General features: G+C 41.3%; 1 protein-coding gene across 3 annotated transcripts in view; it reads right to left on the bottom strand.

Moving 5' to 3' along the window:
* Positions 1 to 20,784, bottom strand: part of SLC12A4 (solute carrier family 12 member 4) — a 45,838-nt gene extending 25,054 nt beyond the window's left edge. The window contains exons 1-3 of one of the 3 annotated variants that reach the window (XM_042821270.1): positions 20,628 to 20,784; positions 2,856 to 2,950; positions 871 to 1,002 (exon numbers count right to left, since the gene is read on the bottom strand). In XM_042821270.1, coding sequence (XP_042677204.1) covers positions 871 to 1,002; positions 2,856 to 2,950; positions 20,628 to 20,769 — 369 coding nt within the window. In that variant the 5' untranslated portion in view covers positions 20,770 to 20,784. Of the gene's footprint in view, positions 1 to 870; positions 1,003 to 2,855; positions 2,951 to 5,982; positions 6,259 to 20,317; positions 20,371 to 20,627 lie in introns of those variants that run through there. The other 2 variants (XM_042821272.1, XM_042821271.1) reach the window with 2 other exon arrangements.
* Positions 20,785 to 21,195: the final 411 nt, after the last annotated feature.

The following is a 21,195-nucleotide window of genomic DNA, read 5'->3' as shown; positions in this document are numbered from 1 at the left end:
AGGGATTTACACGTTTCCTCTTTGAGAACAACAGTGCTGTTTTTCAGCATTATCACTTCTTTCTGTTCGAAACACCTGAAGACTTTCTGACAGTGCTGTAGGATGAAATCTGTAGGATTCAAATGCTATCTCAGTTTTTAAAATTTTCTTTTGAAAGAAAAAAAAAATTGCAAGCAAACTGATAGGCCTGCAAATGCAATAAAATGCAACCATGCCAGTAAAATTTTAGCACTAACTGAAGTGCTTGCCTGGCTGCCAGACCACTAAGAACAGCAGTTAGAACACAGTGCTTGCGATAGAAATCAAACAACCAACAATCAAACCCCACCTTCAGCTTAGTTACTACAGCCAGCCCAAAGAGGCTAAAGATCTCAATTCAGATCCTTTGGGGTGGAATTCAGTTGATTAAACGCCTAGCAACCACAATGATACTTCAGCTGCCCCAGGGCGCCCAATCTGACCTCCACCCACCACTCTTGAGGGGTGTTGCCTCCTGCAAGCCCTGTGTCATACCTACCAGGCTCACAGATCTCAAATGCTTCCAGGAACCTAAACCAGCACTGTGAAAAAGTTGTGGGCTTTTTTTGTCACTGTTGATTTGACTCACTGCTAAAAGCATATCCTATCTATCTAAATCCATACTGGGTATATGCAACGGTACTGTAGTGCATTATCCCCAACCACTGTTTTGGTTCCAGTTTTGTTTTTGTTTTTTATCACCTTACTACTCACCAACAAGCTCTTTGCAAAGCTATCATGACACCTTCAAACTACAGAAGTTAAGATAAAGCGGAAAGGGGTCCAGTTCTCCAAAACCACACATGGAATCACTGAGTTGATTAGCTGGCCATGGAAAGAATCTTTACTCACTTTTGATACTTTCTTCTTGGAACCATCAGTGTTTTCTGCTTCTTCATGTTCCTTAACACCTTGGGTAAGGTTAGTGTAGTTGACCAGCTTGCCAAGCAGAGATGACACTTTTGGTCGAATATCAAGTTCTTCCTGTGGAAGAAGACAACCAGTCAACTTCTGTGAATCACAGCATTGAGGGAGAGCTGCTGGGGTCAGGCCTTCCATGAGTAAAAGCAAGGGAATCAGAGAGTATTTAATTGCACTGATGAGAGGATTTATTTTCTGAAACAAGGGCAATTCTGCTAGGAAATGGCAACAGGTGTGCATTATATACCACCCTCCCCTTCTCCTTAGGTACTGATAAAACAAATTGTATCAGTAAAGACAAATTCTGAGCTCTGTGGCTGTAAGAAATTGAATACATGCCTTATATGCAGCTCTAACATAATTGACAAAAAGAGATACACTTTTAAAAGGGTCAAGTTTACAAGTAAGGCAGCAATATCATTGCAGACTGAGGTCTGATTGTTTTATTATATTTTTCAAACTTTGTAATCTTATTCATGTGGATCTAGATTTCTTTTTTTTTTTTTTTTTTTAAATCCCAGAAGCCACATCTGCAGTGCCTCACAGTTTTACATTCTTCCCATCCAACATCTGCTTCTGAAAGCATTTTCAAGGCCAAATCTGTGGCTTCTCCATGCAAACAAATACTTTCCTCAGACAAAGAAAAAAAAAAAAAAAAAAAAAAGCAGCCCAGTGAAACAGCTAGCCTGCAAAGAAACAAAACCAGGACAAAGTCACTCCCTTACTCTCTCTCTCTCTGAAACTGAACTGCTTTACATGTCAAATTGCACAATATGTAATGCAAGGCAAAGAGAAATTACTCTCTATACAGAAAATAAAATCTGATTAAGACAGATTTCATTGTCTGGAGCTTTATCGTATATTCATGTGCTGTCACGAAGTTTCTAGGGGGATCTGATGCATAAACCCACTCCGAACGGTTGAAAGGATGCCATGAACTAAGTATCCTTTTTCTTACTCTTTCCTCAGATCTCATCTGTGAAATCTACAGGTTTCATCTTCAAAAATCTGGTTATGATTACTTCCAGAAAGAGGTTGAGGTAACATGCTCCCCATTCAGTTGGGCAGCATAGCCTTTGGGATGTTCTGTTCCTCCTCTTTAGTACTACAGAAACAGCCTGCAGTCCTGCTGTGCTGTTGCTTATGAGAAAAGCAGGCGCGTAAGTAACAGCAGATCAAATTCCACAAACTGCCAGCCCTCCACAACATGCAAGTGAGTTCATCCTGATCACAAATTTACTGTGCTTTGGAGGAAGGAGACACCAGAGCTGGGAGCATGCTTCAAAGTCTTTAGCTCAAGCACACTGCCATAAAAACAAAGTTGTAGTGTTTCCAGGGCAGCAGGCACATAAGTATGTGTTAGGCTCAGTGCCACACAGCTGAACTCTGCAAGGGTCAACCTGGCTGGGCATAGGAACTGAGTTCCCAGCATGTGAAACATAGGGTGCAAGTTCCCAGGATGGCTGTGAAGCCATTATTCAGGAGCTTTGCTGGAAAACAGCTGCAGAGCCAATCACATACTCTCTGCACCGCTCCCCAGAACCTCAACTTCTGAAAATACCTTTTAGAAACTTGGTCTTGGCAGACCATGACATATTTTCACTTACTGCAGTGCCAGTGAGGTGAGGAGGACGACTGTGCTCAATTTTGTATGGGTCCAGCTGGTGTAACCACAGCTTTGCTGTTTAAACTACTCAGGTCACTTCTGCTACCATTATGTTTTAGTACTTTATAGACTTAAACACACCAAAGGCTTTTAGCTATCAGGATCCCCATCAGTGAGAGTTAGGTACCAAAGCACCTGAGCCTTTGCAATGCTCCACATTCCACTGAATGATAAATAACATGTGTTCAGTCCCTCCGGGTTTGGAAGATCACAAATCACATCAAAACTGTGAAAAACAGTCAGAAATTACCTCAAACAGGGCCAGATTTTTGTCATAGTAATCACCTCCTTTGCTGGCTTCTGAACTGTTGAGAAAAGGGCTGTTTTCTTTATGGTTGCCATGACCTGAAAAGAAAAAAAGAAATAGGTTTTGGAAAGAGCAAGAGAATTCCCAAGGAAACTTTTTAACGCTGACATCAGAAACCACAGGGAATAAACTTGTTTGTTCAACTTAATCTGTTTCTTTTTAGTATCTCATGTTATGCAACAGAACCTATATCAGAGCTGTTACTCCGACAAAGGAGTTTCTTCTGTTTCTGTTCCTGTTTTCAGTAAAGCAGATGAGCAAGTCACCGCAAAGCAAAGCGTACAAGCAGGGGCACAGCTACACTGCTGTCTGCACCTCTGTTCTCAAATGTTTCCTTTGATAACTGCTTCTTACACAGAGCTGTGACAAATGAAAAGACACTTCTTTCACACCCGGAAATCACTACTGAAGCCAAGAGAACCGTTTGGGCACCATGTGCAAACACACTGCGTAGATCTAATGAAACTGAACAATACCAAGACCAAACTCTGTTACTACAATACTTGTAAATATTAACCAGAAACCTCCTTTCTTTTTCCTACTCTTCTCTTTTCTTTTTTATTCCCCCCTCCCCCACCCATGCCAACTAATTTCTAGATCTCAAAACATGCTCACTTCATGAAGTATTGTGAAGCCTTATCCTTATTGTGTTTTGAACGCAGGCTGTGCATTCTTCACTCCTCTAATTCTTTCAGATTAAGACCTAACATCAGATATAGTAAAAGTAAAGCATAAGACAACCTGAGAGATCAGTAGATCTTTCTGAAATAGGTAGAAATTAAATGAATAAAGGGCACAATGAAACAAAATTATCTCTGCCAAAATTAAAAAGAAAAAAAATGAAGTTGATTCCAGCAATAAGTTCTCTGACCTGTGGCTCCCCTTACAAAAATTCCTTTCTTTTGCCTATAATTCTTCCCTCCCTGCTCTTTCAGCCAATACAAACTAAGATTTCCAAGAGTGTCTCCTTAAGAGAAAATCAATCCAAGGAATGATCTTTCTCTTTACAAAAACAGTAACCACTAAAGAAATTGAAAATGAAAGGAAAAATGGATTGTCTCAAACGGAAAGACTGCAAGCTAAAGTACAACACACTGAATGTATAAAAAGCACAAGATTAAAGATCTGGATTTTTTGGTGCATGCTTTCAACAACTATGGTAATCAATTGAAAAAGGCCATATTAAAATAATTTAGCATAACAGAAGCGAATGCATTTCTGCATTTTGAAGTCTAAATCAACTTACAGAATTAATCTAGAAGGCAAAACACGCAACTCCTCCCCTACTCACATGGATCAGCATATACCACCACACTGTTACAAGTAATTGCTATGGGCAAAATAATAGGACAAATGTCAGTGCTGTTCTTACTGAGGGCAAGTAATGCGAGGGAAGAAGCGCTGCTTGCTTGAAGCTGCACACAGGTGCTTCAGGCAAAGCTGTTAGGGGAAAACAAGAAACCACAAACAACAGATGTCTTAGTAAGTTTTTGGAATAATCATCAAGCTGACCATAAGCACTTGTAGATAGCAGTGCACTGTGACTATGAGCCTATTGCTTTTCTCACAGTTCTCACAACACCAAAATGTGACACAGCAGCTGCCTTGCACAAGTGGGCTCAGACTACCTGCACACTTTAATACAATGTAAGAGATGTTGATGTTGCTGTATATTGTAAAATTTCCGCATGACTTGAAAAGAACAACTGTAGGCTTAGCAACACAGTATGAAAATTACATGTTTTTCAATTCCAGTGAGACAAATATTTAGTAAACAAGCCATAATAATTGCTTGCTTGCTGTATGCGTTAGGTCTTTGATTGGCAAAGAGAGCATACTAGACCAATTTTATTGCAGTACATATTGTGTGCTGTGCTGAAGTCCATTCTATTCTATTTTGATCAAAGCACAGTTGCTATTCTTGCTGAGGAAATTGAGTCACGAGTTTTACACGAAATTGAAAACGGGCGGTCTATTTGACTAACAAAATTGAGAAGTTTAGTTTGTGCAGTACCTCATTACACTTTGTTTTCTCACCTCTTACATACTCCAGTAACTCTTCTTTTTTTAAATAAAAATAATATTTAAAAATTATTTGACGTCCTGGATTTCTTTGTTCTTTCACCTTACAGAACCTGCTTATCACTGTCTTGAAAGCAAAATGGGTATTCCATTATTTATAATGCTTATAGAGCTTTTTTTTTTTTTAAGTATATTAAATCACGCTGTTGTCAAGACAACCCATACATTCAATCCCACATTTTCAGATTAGATGACAATTGCTTTGCTCATTCAAAATGCCAGGCCACACATCTTCATTTTACTCCACTTCAGAATTTTTCACAATTGGACTCTTCAGAAGCTCTACGTCTCTCTCAAAAAGAACATCTGACTCCTCTCTATTCACCATTTGTGTTTTCTAGCATCACCAAATTCCTTCCCTCTTGCCTTTCCTTTTGAATTTAATTCCTTGGTGGGATTGCTCTGGGTACCCTTCCGCCCAATGGAAGCCCAAACAAAGCTAACTGCAATAGAAAAATCAGTAAAACAAGGGACTGGAATTAGAGTATTGTTTTTTGCAATTGCTAGGGCGTGCTTTTCTCTATGAACATTAACTCCCTTCTCAAACACTGTGCTCCATATCCTCCATTTTCAGGCATGGTACGTTTACATTCAAATTCTGTGGAAGGACATCAATCTTTTAATTTTACCAATAGGTGGATCTAGGTGCTGCAAAGTTGTGTCCCACATCAAAAAGAGTACTATATTGAAAAGTTAAGAAAAGCTAATTAAATGGTAGCCAAAATCACCTTCACTAACTGTTGTACATTCAGTGTAGTCTCTGCCTTTCATACACATTCTAAAACACATCACCAAAGTATTAATCTGATCTCCTCTAGTGATTTCTATATTCTGTTTCCAATTTCCTCAACAAGAATCACAAGTGTCCTTTGACCAAAATAAAATCAGATGGAGCGTAGCAAAGCACGTAATACAAAATACAATAAAATATTTGTCCAGTATATTTTGTTTGCCAATGAGCAATACCAGCACATTCAAACGGACTTACTTGCATGGGAAGAGCTTGTTATCTCCGTTAGTTTTGGAAGAGAGCGGAGGTGACCTCGGAAAGACACGCCAGGGAATTCTTGCCCCAGCTTCACGTGAGGATAGCTTACATTCTGAAGCATGAAGTCTCCTGGATAAGCACCATCTTGTGACACAGGTACTGTTTTCCACATCCTTAATTACTGAGTCTTTGGTCTTGGACAGTAGCTATGCAGTGTTAGCTTTCATGATGCAACTGTTTTGCATGGAACGTTTCATAAAGAGAGAGCTACATACTCTGCAACAGAGAATAATTTATTTGCCTTAATTCCTAACTAATTTTTTAAAATTATTATTATTTTTAGGTATGTAAACTACATTCCAATTTGGTTGATGTTTTCACTTGTTTCATTACTTCTCAGTCTTCACTATCTTTCAATAACGAAGGCTTCTTAATTATTAAATTATTAATACCTTCTGAATCCTGCCAATTCTCTTCCAAACCAAATCATTCTATTTACAGCCACCACTTCAATTGTACGGTCTATCTTCAGTTCTCCATCACAGTTCCCTGAGCTTTTTACAGCCCATCCACCCAGGCATGGACACAGGTCTACAGAACAGCATTCATCGTGTGAATCACATGCGTTCCATAAAACTTCAAAGATGTCCAATGAAACAAAACCTAAAAATCCTAAGTATGCACGCTCCTATACATGCAAACACATAAGCCCAGGAGACAAAACAAAAATAATTAGAGGATGTCCAAATCTTTACCCAACATTTACCTGGTTGCCATGGTGGCAGAGCTGCGCCAGGCAGTCGGTGGACAGGTTTTATTTTGTTATTGTCTTAGACAAGCTAAGCTTTTTGGAGAAGGCTAAGAACAGAGGACAGTGTCCACATTATTGTGTTGTTTCTGGACACACTGGGATGGAGAAACAGTTTTCCCACTAGAACGCTGTATGCACAAGACTTCGTTGAAAGCCATTGCATTTTGGTTAGTGAAGGATTAAAAAAAAAAGAATTCAAGGAAAACTACAGAAAAAACTCAGGCTAAAATAACGATAAGAATGACAGATCAGCAAGTATAAAAGGAAGCCAAACAATTAGGCACAGTGCAACTATCATAAAGAAAGACCAGGAAGCTTCACGGTGATAAAGTGTACTCGGCCAGACTGGTACAAGAATAATCATCCCTTTGAGAAGCTGGCAGGAGCAGCTGCATGACTTCACCTGTTAAGGTTTTGTTCTCTTCTATTGTCAGTTCCCAAACTCCCTGAAAGAAAACTACCACTCCCCTAGTCCTTCATCAAGCTCAGTTAAATGAAATTAGTATATCCTTTGGACATGACTAATCCAGAAACATTCAGCTAGTTCTTACAGAGTTATTTATCCATCTTACAAAGTGCTTTATCTACATGACAAGTTAAGGCGTGCTGAAGGCACAGATGGACATTGTACGACTAGCTTTTGTCTAAGCAACACATAGAACAAGGAAGATATACTAATGCAAATTCATCTTAAAACTTTTTAAAAAGTATTCCCAAGAGCACTTTGATCACAAATCCACACTACTTTGCTTTTACAGGCATATATCTGGGTTGATTAAATGAAAGTCAGCAGAGGCACATACACCATCCTCCCATCACACCTGCACTCAGAGCATCTCAAGAGGAACCCAGTCTCTCCGATGTGCTTTGCAGGGCAGGCAAGCTGGACAAAGCCCCCAGTTACAGCTACAAGCTGTGATGACAGTGTACTGAGTGCCCATCATTCTCCCTGCCTAAATTAACAATTCTAATTCTTAATTTATGTATTACATCCTTTGAAATCAGAGCTAGAACTGAAGTGTTAGGTCTGAAAAAGGAAGGAACTTGTTGGTTCATTTACCTCTTCATAACTGAGGAACAGTAGAGATTCACTAAAAAAACAGAAGCTCAAATTAAAGTCTTCTCCCACAACACAGTTTCATTTCTGGAGCAGTATAACAGCTAATGTCTTGTTTGTAATTTTACTATACACATACAGGTTCCTTTCTGCACACTACAGCAAAAGTATTTTTGTAATGAGACAGGCTGCACAGCAGCTAGCAGCACTTTTCAAACATCACTGGTCACAAAGCCTGTGACAGCTAGAGATAAATGGAGAGGTTTTCATGCACAGAGAACATTACTACATCTTATATATTTAATCTATCCCTTATAGTTTTAGCATTCCATCTACAAATTAACAATTAGAAACTAGAATGGATACACAAACAGCTGGAATGGGATTCCTTTAGCCTAATGTCAGCTATCTAAACACTAGGCAGTTACGTTCAACTAATCATGTACCTCACTCTTTAGTCAGGACAAAACAGCTGAATCTGTTGATCCCTGGAGAGCATCCCCTGTACGTGCATATTGGCAAGCTGAAAATTATCCAGAATTTAGCTGGAAATTTTGCCCCCAAAACAAGAACAGTTTGCTAGACTTACTGTTCTCCCAAGGGCTCCCAAGGATGCAAATGGATACACACATGATGGATATTCTAGAGCAGGAAAAGTTATGGAAACAATGGGATTGCTGCAAACAAATTATATTCAGGTAGAATATTTCTTTACTGCACAACCAAATAGTTTTATTAGTCAATGCAATTTTGTGCAGACATTTGTTCACAGCTTTAAGGATTAAACTTCCATTAAAAAAAAGCTGTCCAAACCCATTTCCATTACACTTCAGGGTTTGTTGTTGTTTTGTTGTGGTTTTTTTTTTTTTTTTTCAATTTGTTTGTTGTTATTAAGAAGAACCGTTGTGACAGTTTTCGACAAAGCAAATTCCAAGTGTTAGTAGTGATAATACTTCCCCAAACAACTGTACCACAAGATAAAACTCGGTTCCCTGATAAAGGCTGTGCAATGCTCAGATAGCTTTCCTCATACCATACAATAACAGTGAAGTTCTGCAGAACTGAGTGTTGCTGAACAGAAAAGCCAAAATAATTTTCTTGTCTTTTCCAAGCAGTTTAAGAACCCTGATACCTCTGCCTTCAGCAGCAAAGTACTGAAATTGTTAAAGTGCATGAAGGGACCACCATGTTAAGATAGCAATCCATGCAACAAGGCTGCGTGGGAGGAGAGAACAGCAGAATGAAAGGGCAGATCAGTGATCTCTACCCAGACAGCTTTTTGGCAGCAAAAGTAAACTGTGCTTTAAGCAGGCTCAAACTACCACTTACACTGACAATACTGAACTCTCATATGCCACAGCTGGATGTTTATTTCTAGAAGAATCTGCAGTTGAAAGCCAAACTATTGATACTTGTGGGTGTTTTTAAGAGCGTAATTTGCTCATTCACTGCTATAAGACTAGCACATAACATTATTTACTTCACTATGGATTAGCACTCTCATTAAAATTTTGTATTTACTGGATTTTACCCCGACAAGTGAAGTGCTTCTTAAGCACTACACTGCAGATATCTACACATTTACACTCACCAGCTTCAGCACCTGCAAAAGCTTCACAAAGCACGGTTTTACCAAAGATAAGTTAAAAGCTGTATTGCTGATAATACATTAGTTCTTCTGAAACAGTTCAGAGTTCCAAACACTGTGTTTGTGGTCTGCGTGAAGGAAAGAGACAAAGCTTTCCCACACAACCTACACAACATTTAGGCTGCAGCAAAGTAAATAACTAAATGAACAGCTAAGCAGAGGTAGCTGATTTCTCCCTAAATAAAAAGGCATGAAATTACTACTGGTCTTCTACTGTACTTTGCAAATCTAGGCTAGGGAACAGTTCTACCAAACAAATTAGCTAATACTTTACAATTCAAAGGATTTAGCAATGTAATAGCCCACTGTTTCAGAAAGTACAACGATTTCACTCTTCAGTTAAGATACACTGATAGCTTCAGAACACTATAATCCTCTGTGGATATTAATATCAACATGAAGTACTTACCCTTCAGCAATAACTCTTTGCCATTTGCAGTAATTTGGTTTACCATTATTCTTCTTTCTGCTTTTAGTGCATGCTTTAGAAAATGCCTTCTCTGGCAAGTCCTGAGGATCAGACAAGTTTAATACTGTATTCCCAAAAGAAGTTCTTCTACCTCCTCTGACAAAGTGACTGCTGCCTGCAGAGCTGAATGGAATCGATCTCTTTCAGGAAACAAAAGGGTTCCTTAAAGAAAGCTAAGCCAACGCTGATACAATCCTGGCATTATAATCTTTTAAATAGTGAGAAAATAGGCAAATATCAAGATCTTACTGAAAACACTGTTTGTGAAATTGGACTCAGCCACGTCCAAGAGGCACATTGCACGCTGTTTGCACACTTACTCAGAAGAGTGTGAGCCACAAATCTGCTGCTTGCTTAGTGTGGAATCAGACAGCATTTTAAACTAGCTAATGCCATGAAAATTACAGCTCTGTGACGTTTGCCCTCCGGGCATTTCAGCTTTCAAGTGAAAACAGTGATGTATTTCTTTCCATCTTCAATAACTTTTACTATGATTACCCATTAGGGGATAAATCATATGAAAGATGCAACAAAATAAATAAATCTGTACGATGAAATGGAGGCTTATATAAGAGACATGTAGATACTAACAATGGTTTTAAGTAGTTCATAATTACTAGAACCCCATGCATTCTGTTTGTTTATAAGGTAATCTTCCAAATACCACACACACCACACCAGCTCCTTTATCCAGCAATCACCAAGAATGCCTGTGATTAAAATGCCAAGTCACTTTTGAGAAAATGGATTTAGGAACTCACACACTGCTTCAGAGCTTTCATAACCTAACTCTTCATTGCCAGCTGAAAAACACTACAGTGAAGTACAAAGGTTGTTTTTATAATACACTTCAGAGGTTCCTTCATGTGGAAGAACTCCAAATCATTTCTCACGACTATCATCCCCGAAACTCAGTCCCCTCACACGCATGAAGGCATCTCAGATAGAACACACCCTGTGTCAAAATACAGCAAGGAACATGTTATTGCTATCCCTGTCTCAGGGGAAGCCTCTTTCCCTGCAGAAAAGCAATCCCAGTTTCTCTGAGACACCAACACACATCTGTGAGACTGGCATATAGGTTCCATGCAAAATTTACTTCACTTCTCTCTTTGATATCAAAGAAGGGAAATTGTTTTCCACCTCGTAACCCATTCAGCTGACCACAGGAAGAAAGATGAACATACATAAGAAATAAAACATATGCCAAAACAAATAACAACAACTAGAAGCCATGGAGTGAGAACAAGCAGCTGGGAACAGCTCAGAGAACTTCCTACAGAGAACACATAGAACTAATGGAGATACAGGCAAGAGTGCTTTGTATCTCCAGACATACATAAAATGAATGAAAAAGGTTTAAATTACTTTGAGAATGTCTGTACGTTTTATGCATTGCATTGCACAATGCACACACATTTACTGTCCATTCCTGAAAGACAGTGGGAACACATCTCTAATCAGTTACAGCTTACACTTAAGTTCCAAACACTTTATTCATTTTCAACTAATTCGTATAGAAAGGAGTTAGTAACATTTTTCTTGCACTGAAAATTATTTACTAATTTTTAGCCAAAGAGGGCTGCTGGTGGTAAGCAGAAGGACAAAAAAAGAGCTATGCTTCTGTGGGCACCAAAGATGAAGAGCTGATTTTTCCGTGTGGTGCTAAAATAAAAAACAAACCTCACTGCTCCATTGGTTACAATACTTACAAAATGCTGAAAAAGTCAAATTCAGCCTGGGACATCTCCAAGCAAAGAAATCACTCCCTCCCTATCAAAAAATTTGGAGGGTGGAGACATTGCTTATATGATAAGCAACAAACCACATTACTGGTAATATATATATATATATTCCAGCACACAATTATCCAGAGCTTGTAGCTCTTCTGAAATAGCACAAAATACTACATGCTGCAGCACAGCACAAAACAAGACAAAGCCAGGTGTCTGGAAAAAGCAATGGCTTTTACCATTGTTTTACAGAAAGTTTGTCAGTTTGCAAGAGCATCAGAGCAAATTGAGAGCAGCATGTGACAACTCATGGAGACTCTTCACGAGGCAACAGGTAATACTGGTTCACTTCTCTTCTGCTCCACCAGTCAGGAGTTAAATCGAGTACATGCAGGAGAAGGCTGGTCAGAAGAAACTCATGGACACGTGGTGGAGCTCAGCCCTGCTAAACGTATACTTCTACCAAAAAACCCAGATCACAGCATCTTCAAAGAGGGCAAAGGCAAAGCACCACATTAAAAATTATTCCCAGCACGTTGCCTTAAGTTACAGCTCTAAAGCTTCCTGCGTGTACACTGGGGGATATCTTACGAAAAGGCACATAAATATCCTACTGCCTGGTTAGTCAGTATTGGGTTTTTCCTGTCCTATTTGGCTGACACGTCCCTGAAATTTATCCATGACATTGCTGCTGTGTTCTCTGGAAAATACAGACACATAAAAAATGAATGATCTGTCTCTGCTTGAGCAATGTAAATTCCAAGTTATATCTGTACTAGAACTGAATTTGGATAAGCTTGGCAGAGTTTGCTTCAGGTACTTCAGAAACAGCTGTGCTCTGGAAATCATGCGCAGTACAGGATGCCAAATACAAATTATGAATGTAGGGAAAGGAAGAAATCCCAGGGAGAAGTGACAAAATACCTTAAACTAGTATTCCTGCTGAATATTTCATATTGTAAAAATGACAGACTGGACAGTAATGACCTTAGCAGAGGAAAATCAGAAAATGTTCAGGAGCGGTCAGTTCTGAAATTAGACATGCAGAACCATCAGGGAACATCTACTTCAGTATTATGTATCAGCTTTGAATACAAACTTACACAAAGTGGATCAGGACGACAAAGCTTCCAAACACAAAAGTAGAAAACAGAAGAGAAGCAGTTAATGCACTATCCTCCATCAAAGAGCACAGCAACCATAAAGTCTCCTTGAACTGCTCAGGGCCTGCCTCAGGCCCGACCTCCTACACGGAAATGCAGAAATGGACTTTGCACAGTGACTACGCTTGGGGCTGCTCAGATCAATAGCTCAGAGTTATAACACAAGGCTGCATTACTATCAATAATTTTATGAAAAATAATTTTACTCCAGGGCATTTTTTATTTTATTTTATTTTTTACTGCAGCAATCAGCAATATAAAGTATGCAAGAGCAAGTCTCAGCAAGTGGCTCCTCCTTAGAAGTTACCCTCAACCAGCAAATAAGTGGTTTCCCATGGCACACTATAAGAATCCCTATTTTTTCTTTGACATGGAACTGAAAGGCAGAAGTTTAGCCTAAATGGCTCTATGGAGATACCTCTGATGATTGAATGGTGTTCTAAATCCTACAACACAAACAAATTCTGGCTATAGACAGGAAAATGAAAAATGGTAATTAGGCTATAGAAAGAAAAAAAACCACCACCAGTTTCATTCAAGCTTAATTAGCTTGAACCTATACATAGTACAGCGTGCCTCTGTCCTAAACAGAGCCTGCGTCATCTCTCCTCTCCCAGGGTCTTGTTATACAATCCCTGCTGCAGCTCCCTGCGAGCCAACTTCCAGCATAAGCTTCAGCTTTGATCCTAATTGTCAAAGTAATCAATAGATTGCATCCTAGTTATGTTACAGACCACGTGTCAGTCAATGAAAGAGCTGGGTCTCTAGGAGCATGCAGGTCATCCTGAGCAAATTAACTGTTCTGGATTTGAGAGGATGGACCGTTGAGACAAATTTGCAGGGGATTAGGCAAACCCAGAAACAGAGCAGCAGCAGAAATGCTGCTAAGCCACATCCAACACAAACCAGCTGCCTGGTTTCTTGCCATTTCACAGTGACCACCCACACAAAGATGGTACGACGGCTGTCCCCTTCACTAGTACAGCAGTCTCCTCTCTCACCTTAAGCTGCAGCTGCCCAGCACAGCCTGGCACCCGCCTTCCATCTGCCACTTAGCAAAATGCCATTTCATTTACATCTGCAACAAGTCTCAGGCTGCCTCCAGCGAGCAAAGACAGCTAACTTGGCAGTTTTGCCAAGTGATCAACCTTCCCCACTCATCCATAAGCTAATGGAATCAAAGCTCTTTTTGGTCAATTAGTGCTTTATTCTGCACATTAAATCCCACCTCTCTGTTCTACAGGGCGGAATGAAGATCAAAAGATGATTCAAAAAAAATTCCACCAAGTACCTTTAATAGCAGCAAATAACTGAGGGGAAAATGTATTCCCAGCACTGTCATAACATATACCTCTGTTGCTTAGACATGTATTAAGGCTGCTGGAAAAAACCAGCCATCTTTTTCCAGGCCAAATGTAATATCTACCACAAAAAAACTAAATCCCTATTATATGACCTGTTTGAAAAAATGCTACTTCTTCAACTCCAGGAACTTCACAAGTGATAATTTGAGACTCTGGCAGCAATGCTTAAAAAATAAGGGCAACTCAGGACAAACAGGCAGTACGCACCCTACAAAACAACCTCCAGAGAGGTGTGCACTGAATGACATAAGAAAGGTACCTGCTCCACGTGCTACCTCTCATATTCTGAAAAGAAGAGAGCTGTACTACAAACCACTTTATGCAATGCTGTCATACCCTGAAGAGAAGCTTGCCATACAGGGATTATAAGACCCGTATTTTCCGTATTTATATTACTAGGGTTCTGGCAATTATTAACTGCTTAGAATCATTAAATTAGTATCTACATGACTCTTACATAACTCATACAGATTTATCTTTCACATGATTGATCCTCTAACGGGTAATCACTTTATAATTAAAGACAAAACATAATAAATACCTGTCAAGATTCTGCTAATATTTTTGGTGTATGCTATTTCTCTGTTTTGAGTACTGTTTGCTTAGCACTCACTAAGGCAGCCAGAGTGAAAGATGCACAGTTCTCCACGTGTGACAAAAATTGAACTATACTGAAAGAAATCACCCAAAGCAGCACAGTGAAAGAACAAAATACAGCAATACTCACTTGGCATCATTTAAACAGATGTCTACTGAAAACCAATAAAGAGGCTTTACAAGATCAAACAGCAAAAAGTATTGAAACTTAGTCAACAAGGTTACAAAGTACCTTAGCCACCATTCTAAGTAGAACTTCAGAGCACAAGTCAAATTTAAACCTCACTTTTAGGAGCAGGCAAAAATGTAATCCTTTATTTTGCTGCAGCTGGGGTGAGAGAGGAAAGGCAATGTCAGTATTTTCTTTAAGGAAATGAAATCCTGCAGAAATTTGTAAGGGCAAGTTAAATGAAACAAACATAAATCAGTTTTATATGTGAGGGAGGTAGGTACCAAAAACACAATATAACTAATCCAAAGACTGATTTTAATTCCTTTAGGGAAGTACAGAGATTGAACAAGAAACACCGCTTCAGTATGCAACAAAAATAAGAAACCATAGTTGAGGAATAGCTTGGGATGGGTACTCAGCAAGTCAAAAGGAGTGTGCGTTTACAGAGGGGTTTAGATAGAAAATCCATGTACTTTCACATGCAATTGCTTAATCTTCTAACAGAGGTGTGCTCCTAAGCAAAAATAAATACATTAGTAAACCAACTGCTACAAAAGACTGGCAGCAGCTTTTCCTTTTCAATTCTTATTTTTATAACCCTTTTTTTTTTTTTTTTTTTTTGCAACATACAGACCTGTCCACCCACAGTCACAGGAGTTGCCTTCAACTCTCTTAGACATATCACAAAGATTCTCTAGTGAGCTTTTCCAAATAACTCAAATACCAAAGAACCCGCAGAAAGGACCGTGTTTTCCTATATTTAGTGAAGCCTCCTGCAGCCAGCAGCTGGCACACAAACCACTTGGTGCTGGACAGCTGCAGCCTGACCAGCTCTGCCTTAACCACTGCCCAGCTTAGAAGTATGAGAAATGTCTTTACCAAAAGTGATCGTTTATGCAGTAATCTGAACTTTTTTCTCCTCTCATACAACCATTTTTTTAAATTGAATTTAACTCAGTAAAGCTGCATGGTACTAAGAAGATCCAGGAATCTGAGTATCTGCCATGGACTCCATGAAAGCCAGTCACACCAGATCTCACACCAGATCTTAGAAAAATTCCTTTGCTTTCAGGTTACAATTTTTTTCACCTATCCAAGCGTTACACATAGCTAATGGTGTCACAAAGCACTTCTCCACTTTCATTTTTCACATACCACATGCTTATCTCTCCTTATCTCCAGCAAGGGCCCACTTATCTCTGCACCTGTGTTGTTGAGAAAAGCATTCTGGAGTTCTGTGCTGCAAACAGTGTTGTGCTAACTGCCAATGTACCAGGAGCAAAAAAGCACTGGGCTTCACAAGGATGACCGTGCTGCTAAGCCTCCTTTCAGGATCTGCATTTCCAATGACAACCACAGCACTGTATATTAATTATATTCACTGTTGAAGGGATTAACTCAAATCAAAATATCTCAATCTCTTCACATAACAGGAACCAATATTGGCATATTCAGTACTCATAGGACTCAAAATTCCACTTTAAGCTTTACGGAGACAGGAAATTGTGATGCAAACCTTAGCAGAATACGGTTTCTCTTGTTGCTGTTTTCTTCCCAACAGAAAAGAAAAAAAAAAAACCCTTCCTCATTAAAATTAGGTTTAAGGAGAAGAAATATCCATACCATTTTCATCAAAACAATAGTTAACTATTCACAAGAAGAGGAAGTTCACTGACATCAGTGTACTTCTCAAGTTATTTTTCTCCCTAACAGTTCTGAGCTTCTGCCTCAAATTCCCAAGCCCCCTCTTGCATGACTTCTTTCTGCAGTTTTGAGGCAACAGGAATACTGCTGAAGGCACACATGCCACAGGGCTTACGCAAAAACCTGCTGCTATGACAACTCTAACAGCACCACTTACCCACATTGCTGCTAGCAGAAATTTTAGCTTGAATTTAAGATAACCTAAAATATTTTTAGCCACTTACTTCTCTCACCCCTATTTAGCTGTAGTATCTAATTTGTTATGACTAACTTTACCTTGTCTCTGGTCTTCGCCAAAACATTCATATATAAGAATGAAGTGCTTTGCAAAGGGATTTGCTTAACTTCATTAGATGTACCTTCAGATGTATTTTATGCCAGCTTTATCTTAAGTCTTGAAAGCAACTTAAAACCTTTACTAACAAATTATTTCATATTTAAAGCAGTGGACTGAGAAAAAGCTTAAAATAAAAATTAACTGTCATCACAGGAGAACTTTCTTGATCCATGTTCTCTGGTTCAAAAATAGTTTATTAAAACCGACTGGCATTATCTGCTGCTGCACAAGGACACAGTGCATACTGATGCAGACTGTAAGCATGAGGAAAAGATCTCGAGTCTAGTTAGAAAAATGTGGGCTAAAAAAAAAGCATGTGATAACTAGAACATAAGCAGAGCTATTCATTAGCAAAAACTAAGAGCGGCAGCTGACCAAAGTTAGTTAGTGACACCAAGCTGATTAGCATCTCATTTCCACAAACAAAAGTCACAGGAGGATAAATAAGTTCCCTCAGGAAACATGATGTTGTCTCATTTCAGTTAACAGGGTGTACAACCACTGTAAAGCTGAGATTCTTATTACAGCAAAGCTTATTCACTGTGGGTTTTTTTCATTTGTTTGTTTTTTAATATTATTTAGATTCCACTTTCCCATTTCTTACCCTGTGTACCCAACCTAACACACTGGCGTTGTTTCAAAGACTGAAGAGATGCCAAATTCACATTTCTCATCCCTGCTGGTCCATGAAGCAAGGCTCACATGTTTGTCATAGGATCACAGCATTAGTCTTTGTGCTTCTTTTTCTAAATGGAAGATGTCAAAATCTATTATGAGCAGCAGGAAGGATCTGCTTATTCACAACCAAACAATGAAGCTGTCTGGGAAGGCTAAATTATTACACACTGACCAATATCTCCTTAGGCAAATTGTTGATGAGAAATTCTGGTGCAGAATGGCTTCACTTCTGTGTTGCTGAGATGACATCACATCACTTGACATTCTAAGTGAAGTTGAATTTAAAAAAAAGAAAGAAAAATAACAAGGCTATGATAAATAAAGGTTTGAGTAAGAAGGTTAGGGGGAAATGACCTCAGAATCATAAGCTCCAGAGATGGTGCAAGGAGTGTCTGACCAACAAATCTGCTACTTCACATGCAGAACTGAGTAACAACGCTCAATCCTAAGCTTGAAGGGCCATATCATCACTCAGTCACTTTAACCCATCTCCAATCAAACTGAGCAGCCCGAAGAAGTCTTTAAAAGTCTTTGAATAAGGTTTCTGACTAGCAAGCTGCTTTAACACTTGCCTGGAAAATATTCAGTAATTCTCTTATACTGACTTTGGTGGCAGTACTTGACTGAACAGGAAGACTGGACAAATGGCATTGTTTGGGCAGCTATGTGTGCATTCACAGCACCAGCATGAATCATGTGCTCTTGGACAGGGCCACAATCAAAAACTATGAATTTGTGCATTTAAGTTAAAGTTTATCTTATCTGGAACCACAGGTGTCACCAACACCAATCAGTCAATTCCTCCAGAGCCCCATAATCAGCTGCCACAGAAAGCTCTGGAAGGCTGCTCTCCTCAATGCTGCAGGCTCTGGCAAGCATTAAGCAGCTGTAAGGTACTTGGGCTTCAACGGCAGGAACCCAGCTCTACCATGCCGTTTTTTCAGCTCTTCCCTAGGTAGCAGAGGCTTCTTTGCTCTGCACAATATATAAAAGGAAGCACCAAGAACCAGAGGAGTAATTTGAGTGAGATTTTAAATTCCCCTCTACTGAACCATAACCCAGGAAACCTCAGAGAAGACAGAAGAGGCCAGTGGGGAAGAACACACTTGTCACTACAGGTAGGGAAGAGAATGTATCTGCATACACATACCCTGAGGATATGAAACAACACTTAATTACTGTGAAAGTAAATTAAAAAATAGAAGACAGTTACAGTTCAAACAGAAACAGAACTCAACTACCATACGTTAATGGAGATTTTCCAGATGTTCAGCAAAACAAAGACTAAGCTGACTTCCAGCAGCATGGTTCTGCATGCAGCACAGACCACAACTTGCCAGCTACTGACAGACTTAGAGCATGCTGCTCGCACACATCCTACAGGCACTGCTACCCAAACGACAGACCACTTGAACTGACTGACCTTCCCTTTTGCACCACGGCACTTGTTTCCACAAGTCCCAACCAACCCATGGGGACAGCTAACAAGGGAAGAAAGTACCCCACAAAAGACATCTATTGCTGCCTTACATGTTAATGATATAGTAAGTAACATGAGCTTAACACAGATCTGTTCATAAAATGAAGTCAAGGCCATATGCAGCCTTAAGGCTAGCGCCTCAAATTGTCTGTAATAGCATACAAATTGGGAAGAAAATTTATCTTTCATCGCTCCTAAGTGCCCAGGTTAGGAAGAACTAACGTAATAGGCATGAGACCTACATGAAATCTAAAATTCTTTTGAAAACTATGCAAAAGAAAAGAAATTGTATGTCAGAAATTGAAACACTGAAGTACAAATTCAAAGAGAGCCAAACAGGGTGCTAAGCTGGGAACCTGGCATTCATCTCATGACAGCTGAGTATCATCCAGCGAAATAAACCTTTCCCATTCCTTGCGCAGAGTTCTGAGCAGCATGGCCTCCCTTCAGCACTTACATTGTGCACCCCATAACACCTGCATTCCGAAAAGTCTGACAGCACAGACAAGGGAGAACAGGTCAGGTGTTTACTGATTTTTCTTTTGTTGCCTAGAATCACAAGTGATTCACAGAGGGCAAGTCAGATTCACACCCTGAGTACAGGCGAACCTCTTCCCAAAGGTTACAAGGCTAGACATAACCAGTGCAAAAAAACACAAGAGATACTGCAAAGAGCTGAAACAGCTTTTTACCAGAACTATTCCGCTCTCTGAATCTGAGCGTTCTTCCTTTTCTCACAGGAAACAACCATCCTATTTACGCTGACTTACTGAGTTACAGAAAAACACCAAGACAGGCTGAGCGCTGACACCGCTTACTTAATGAAGCCGTACAGCCTCCTCACCGCCCAAAATCCCGTCCCGTTTACAGGAACCTCTTCTGTAATCGGAATACATTAGCGGCTAACAACAAAAAGCGGAGCTGCCCAAGAGGAGCAGCTGGGAAATCCTCCCGCACACAATGCACTTGCTGTAGCACCCAGGGCCCGGCTAAGGTCTCGCCAAGCAGAGAGGTTTTGTAACAACAGCAGCAGGAACAGCAAGCGATCACCCGAGATCCGACCGAAGAGAGTGCTCTACCGCCCGTTTCTCCGAGGCGGAGAGCCCAAATATCTGAGCGTACCTCCACGCACCCCCATCGGCTCCGAAGCCGCGGCTTGCGGGAGGCCCGATAACGGCGGCGCGCCGGGCTACCGGCCAGCAAGGGAGGCCCCGGGGCGGCTCCTCCGCGCGGCCGGGCACACCCCGACCCCGCAACCCCGGGGAACCTCCCGCCCGGGAGCCGTCACCGGCTGACAGCGCTGCGTGCGGCGCCCGGGCGCCGCTGACGGCGGAGCCGCCGCCCCCGAGAGCCGCCTTTGTCTGAGCGGGGATCCGACCACGCTCGCTCCGGGAGCGGCACCGGCGCCCCCCGCCCGGCCGTGCCCGCTCACCGTCGGAGCTGACGGTGTCGTAGGAGTCGCCGGCGGCGGGCGCGGCGGCCGGCTCCCGGTAGTCCACCCAGCTCAGCCCTTCTACGCTGTCATACTCGGCGCGGTGCTTGTCCTCCACCGGCACCACGGTGAAGTGCGGCATGGCTGGCGGGGCGGAGAGAGCTCCCCGCGGCACCGCGGCGAGGCAGGCGGGATGCGGCGCAGAGCCGGCGGCGCATTCCTGCCCCGTGCGGTCACTTCCTCTCAGGAAACCGCGCTCCTCAACTCCACCCATTCCCCTCCGAACGCCGGGGCGGTGAGGCGGAGCGGCGGCCGCCGCCCCCGGGGCCGCGAGCGGGAAACGGGGCGCGCGGAGGGGGTCGCGCCGCCGGGCGTGGGCGTGGAGGAGGGGCCGGAGGCGGCGCGGACAACGGGCGCCTTCCTCCTCCCGCAGCCGCCGCGGCGACACCGGGCCCGAGGGCGGTGGGAGTCGGGGCGGGGCGGGACTCCCTCCGCTCCGCGCCCTGGGGGGACGCTTCCCTCCCCCGCCGCCATTTGCTGGGCCTCGGCAGGGCTGGAGCCGGCGGCC

Source organism: Centrocercus urophasianus, unplaced genomic scaffold (genome assembly GCF_019232065.1).
Source record: "Centrocercus urophasianus isolate 14NV4802_14NV808 unplaced genomic scaffold, USGS_Curo_1.0 seq_2, whole genome shotgun sequence".
NCBI lineage: Eukaryota > Metazoa > Chordata > Aves > Galliformes > Phasianidae > Centrocercus > Centrocercus urophasianus.
Note: the sequence above shows the minus strand (reverse complement) of the source record. Positions and strands in the feature narration are given on the sequence as shown.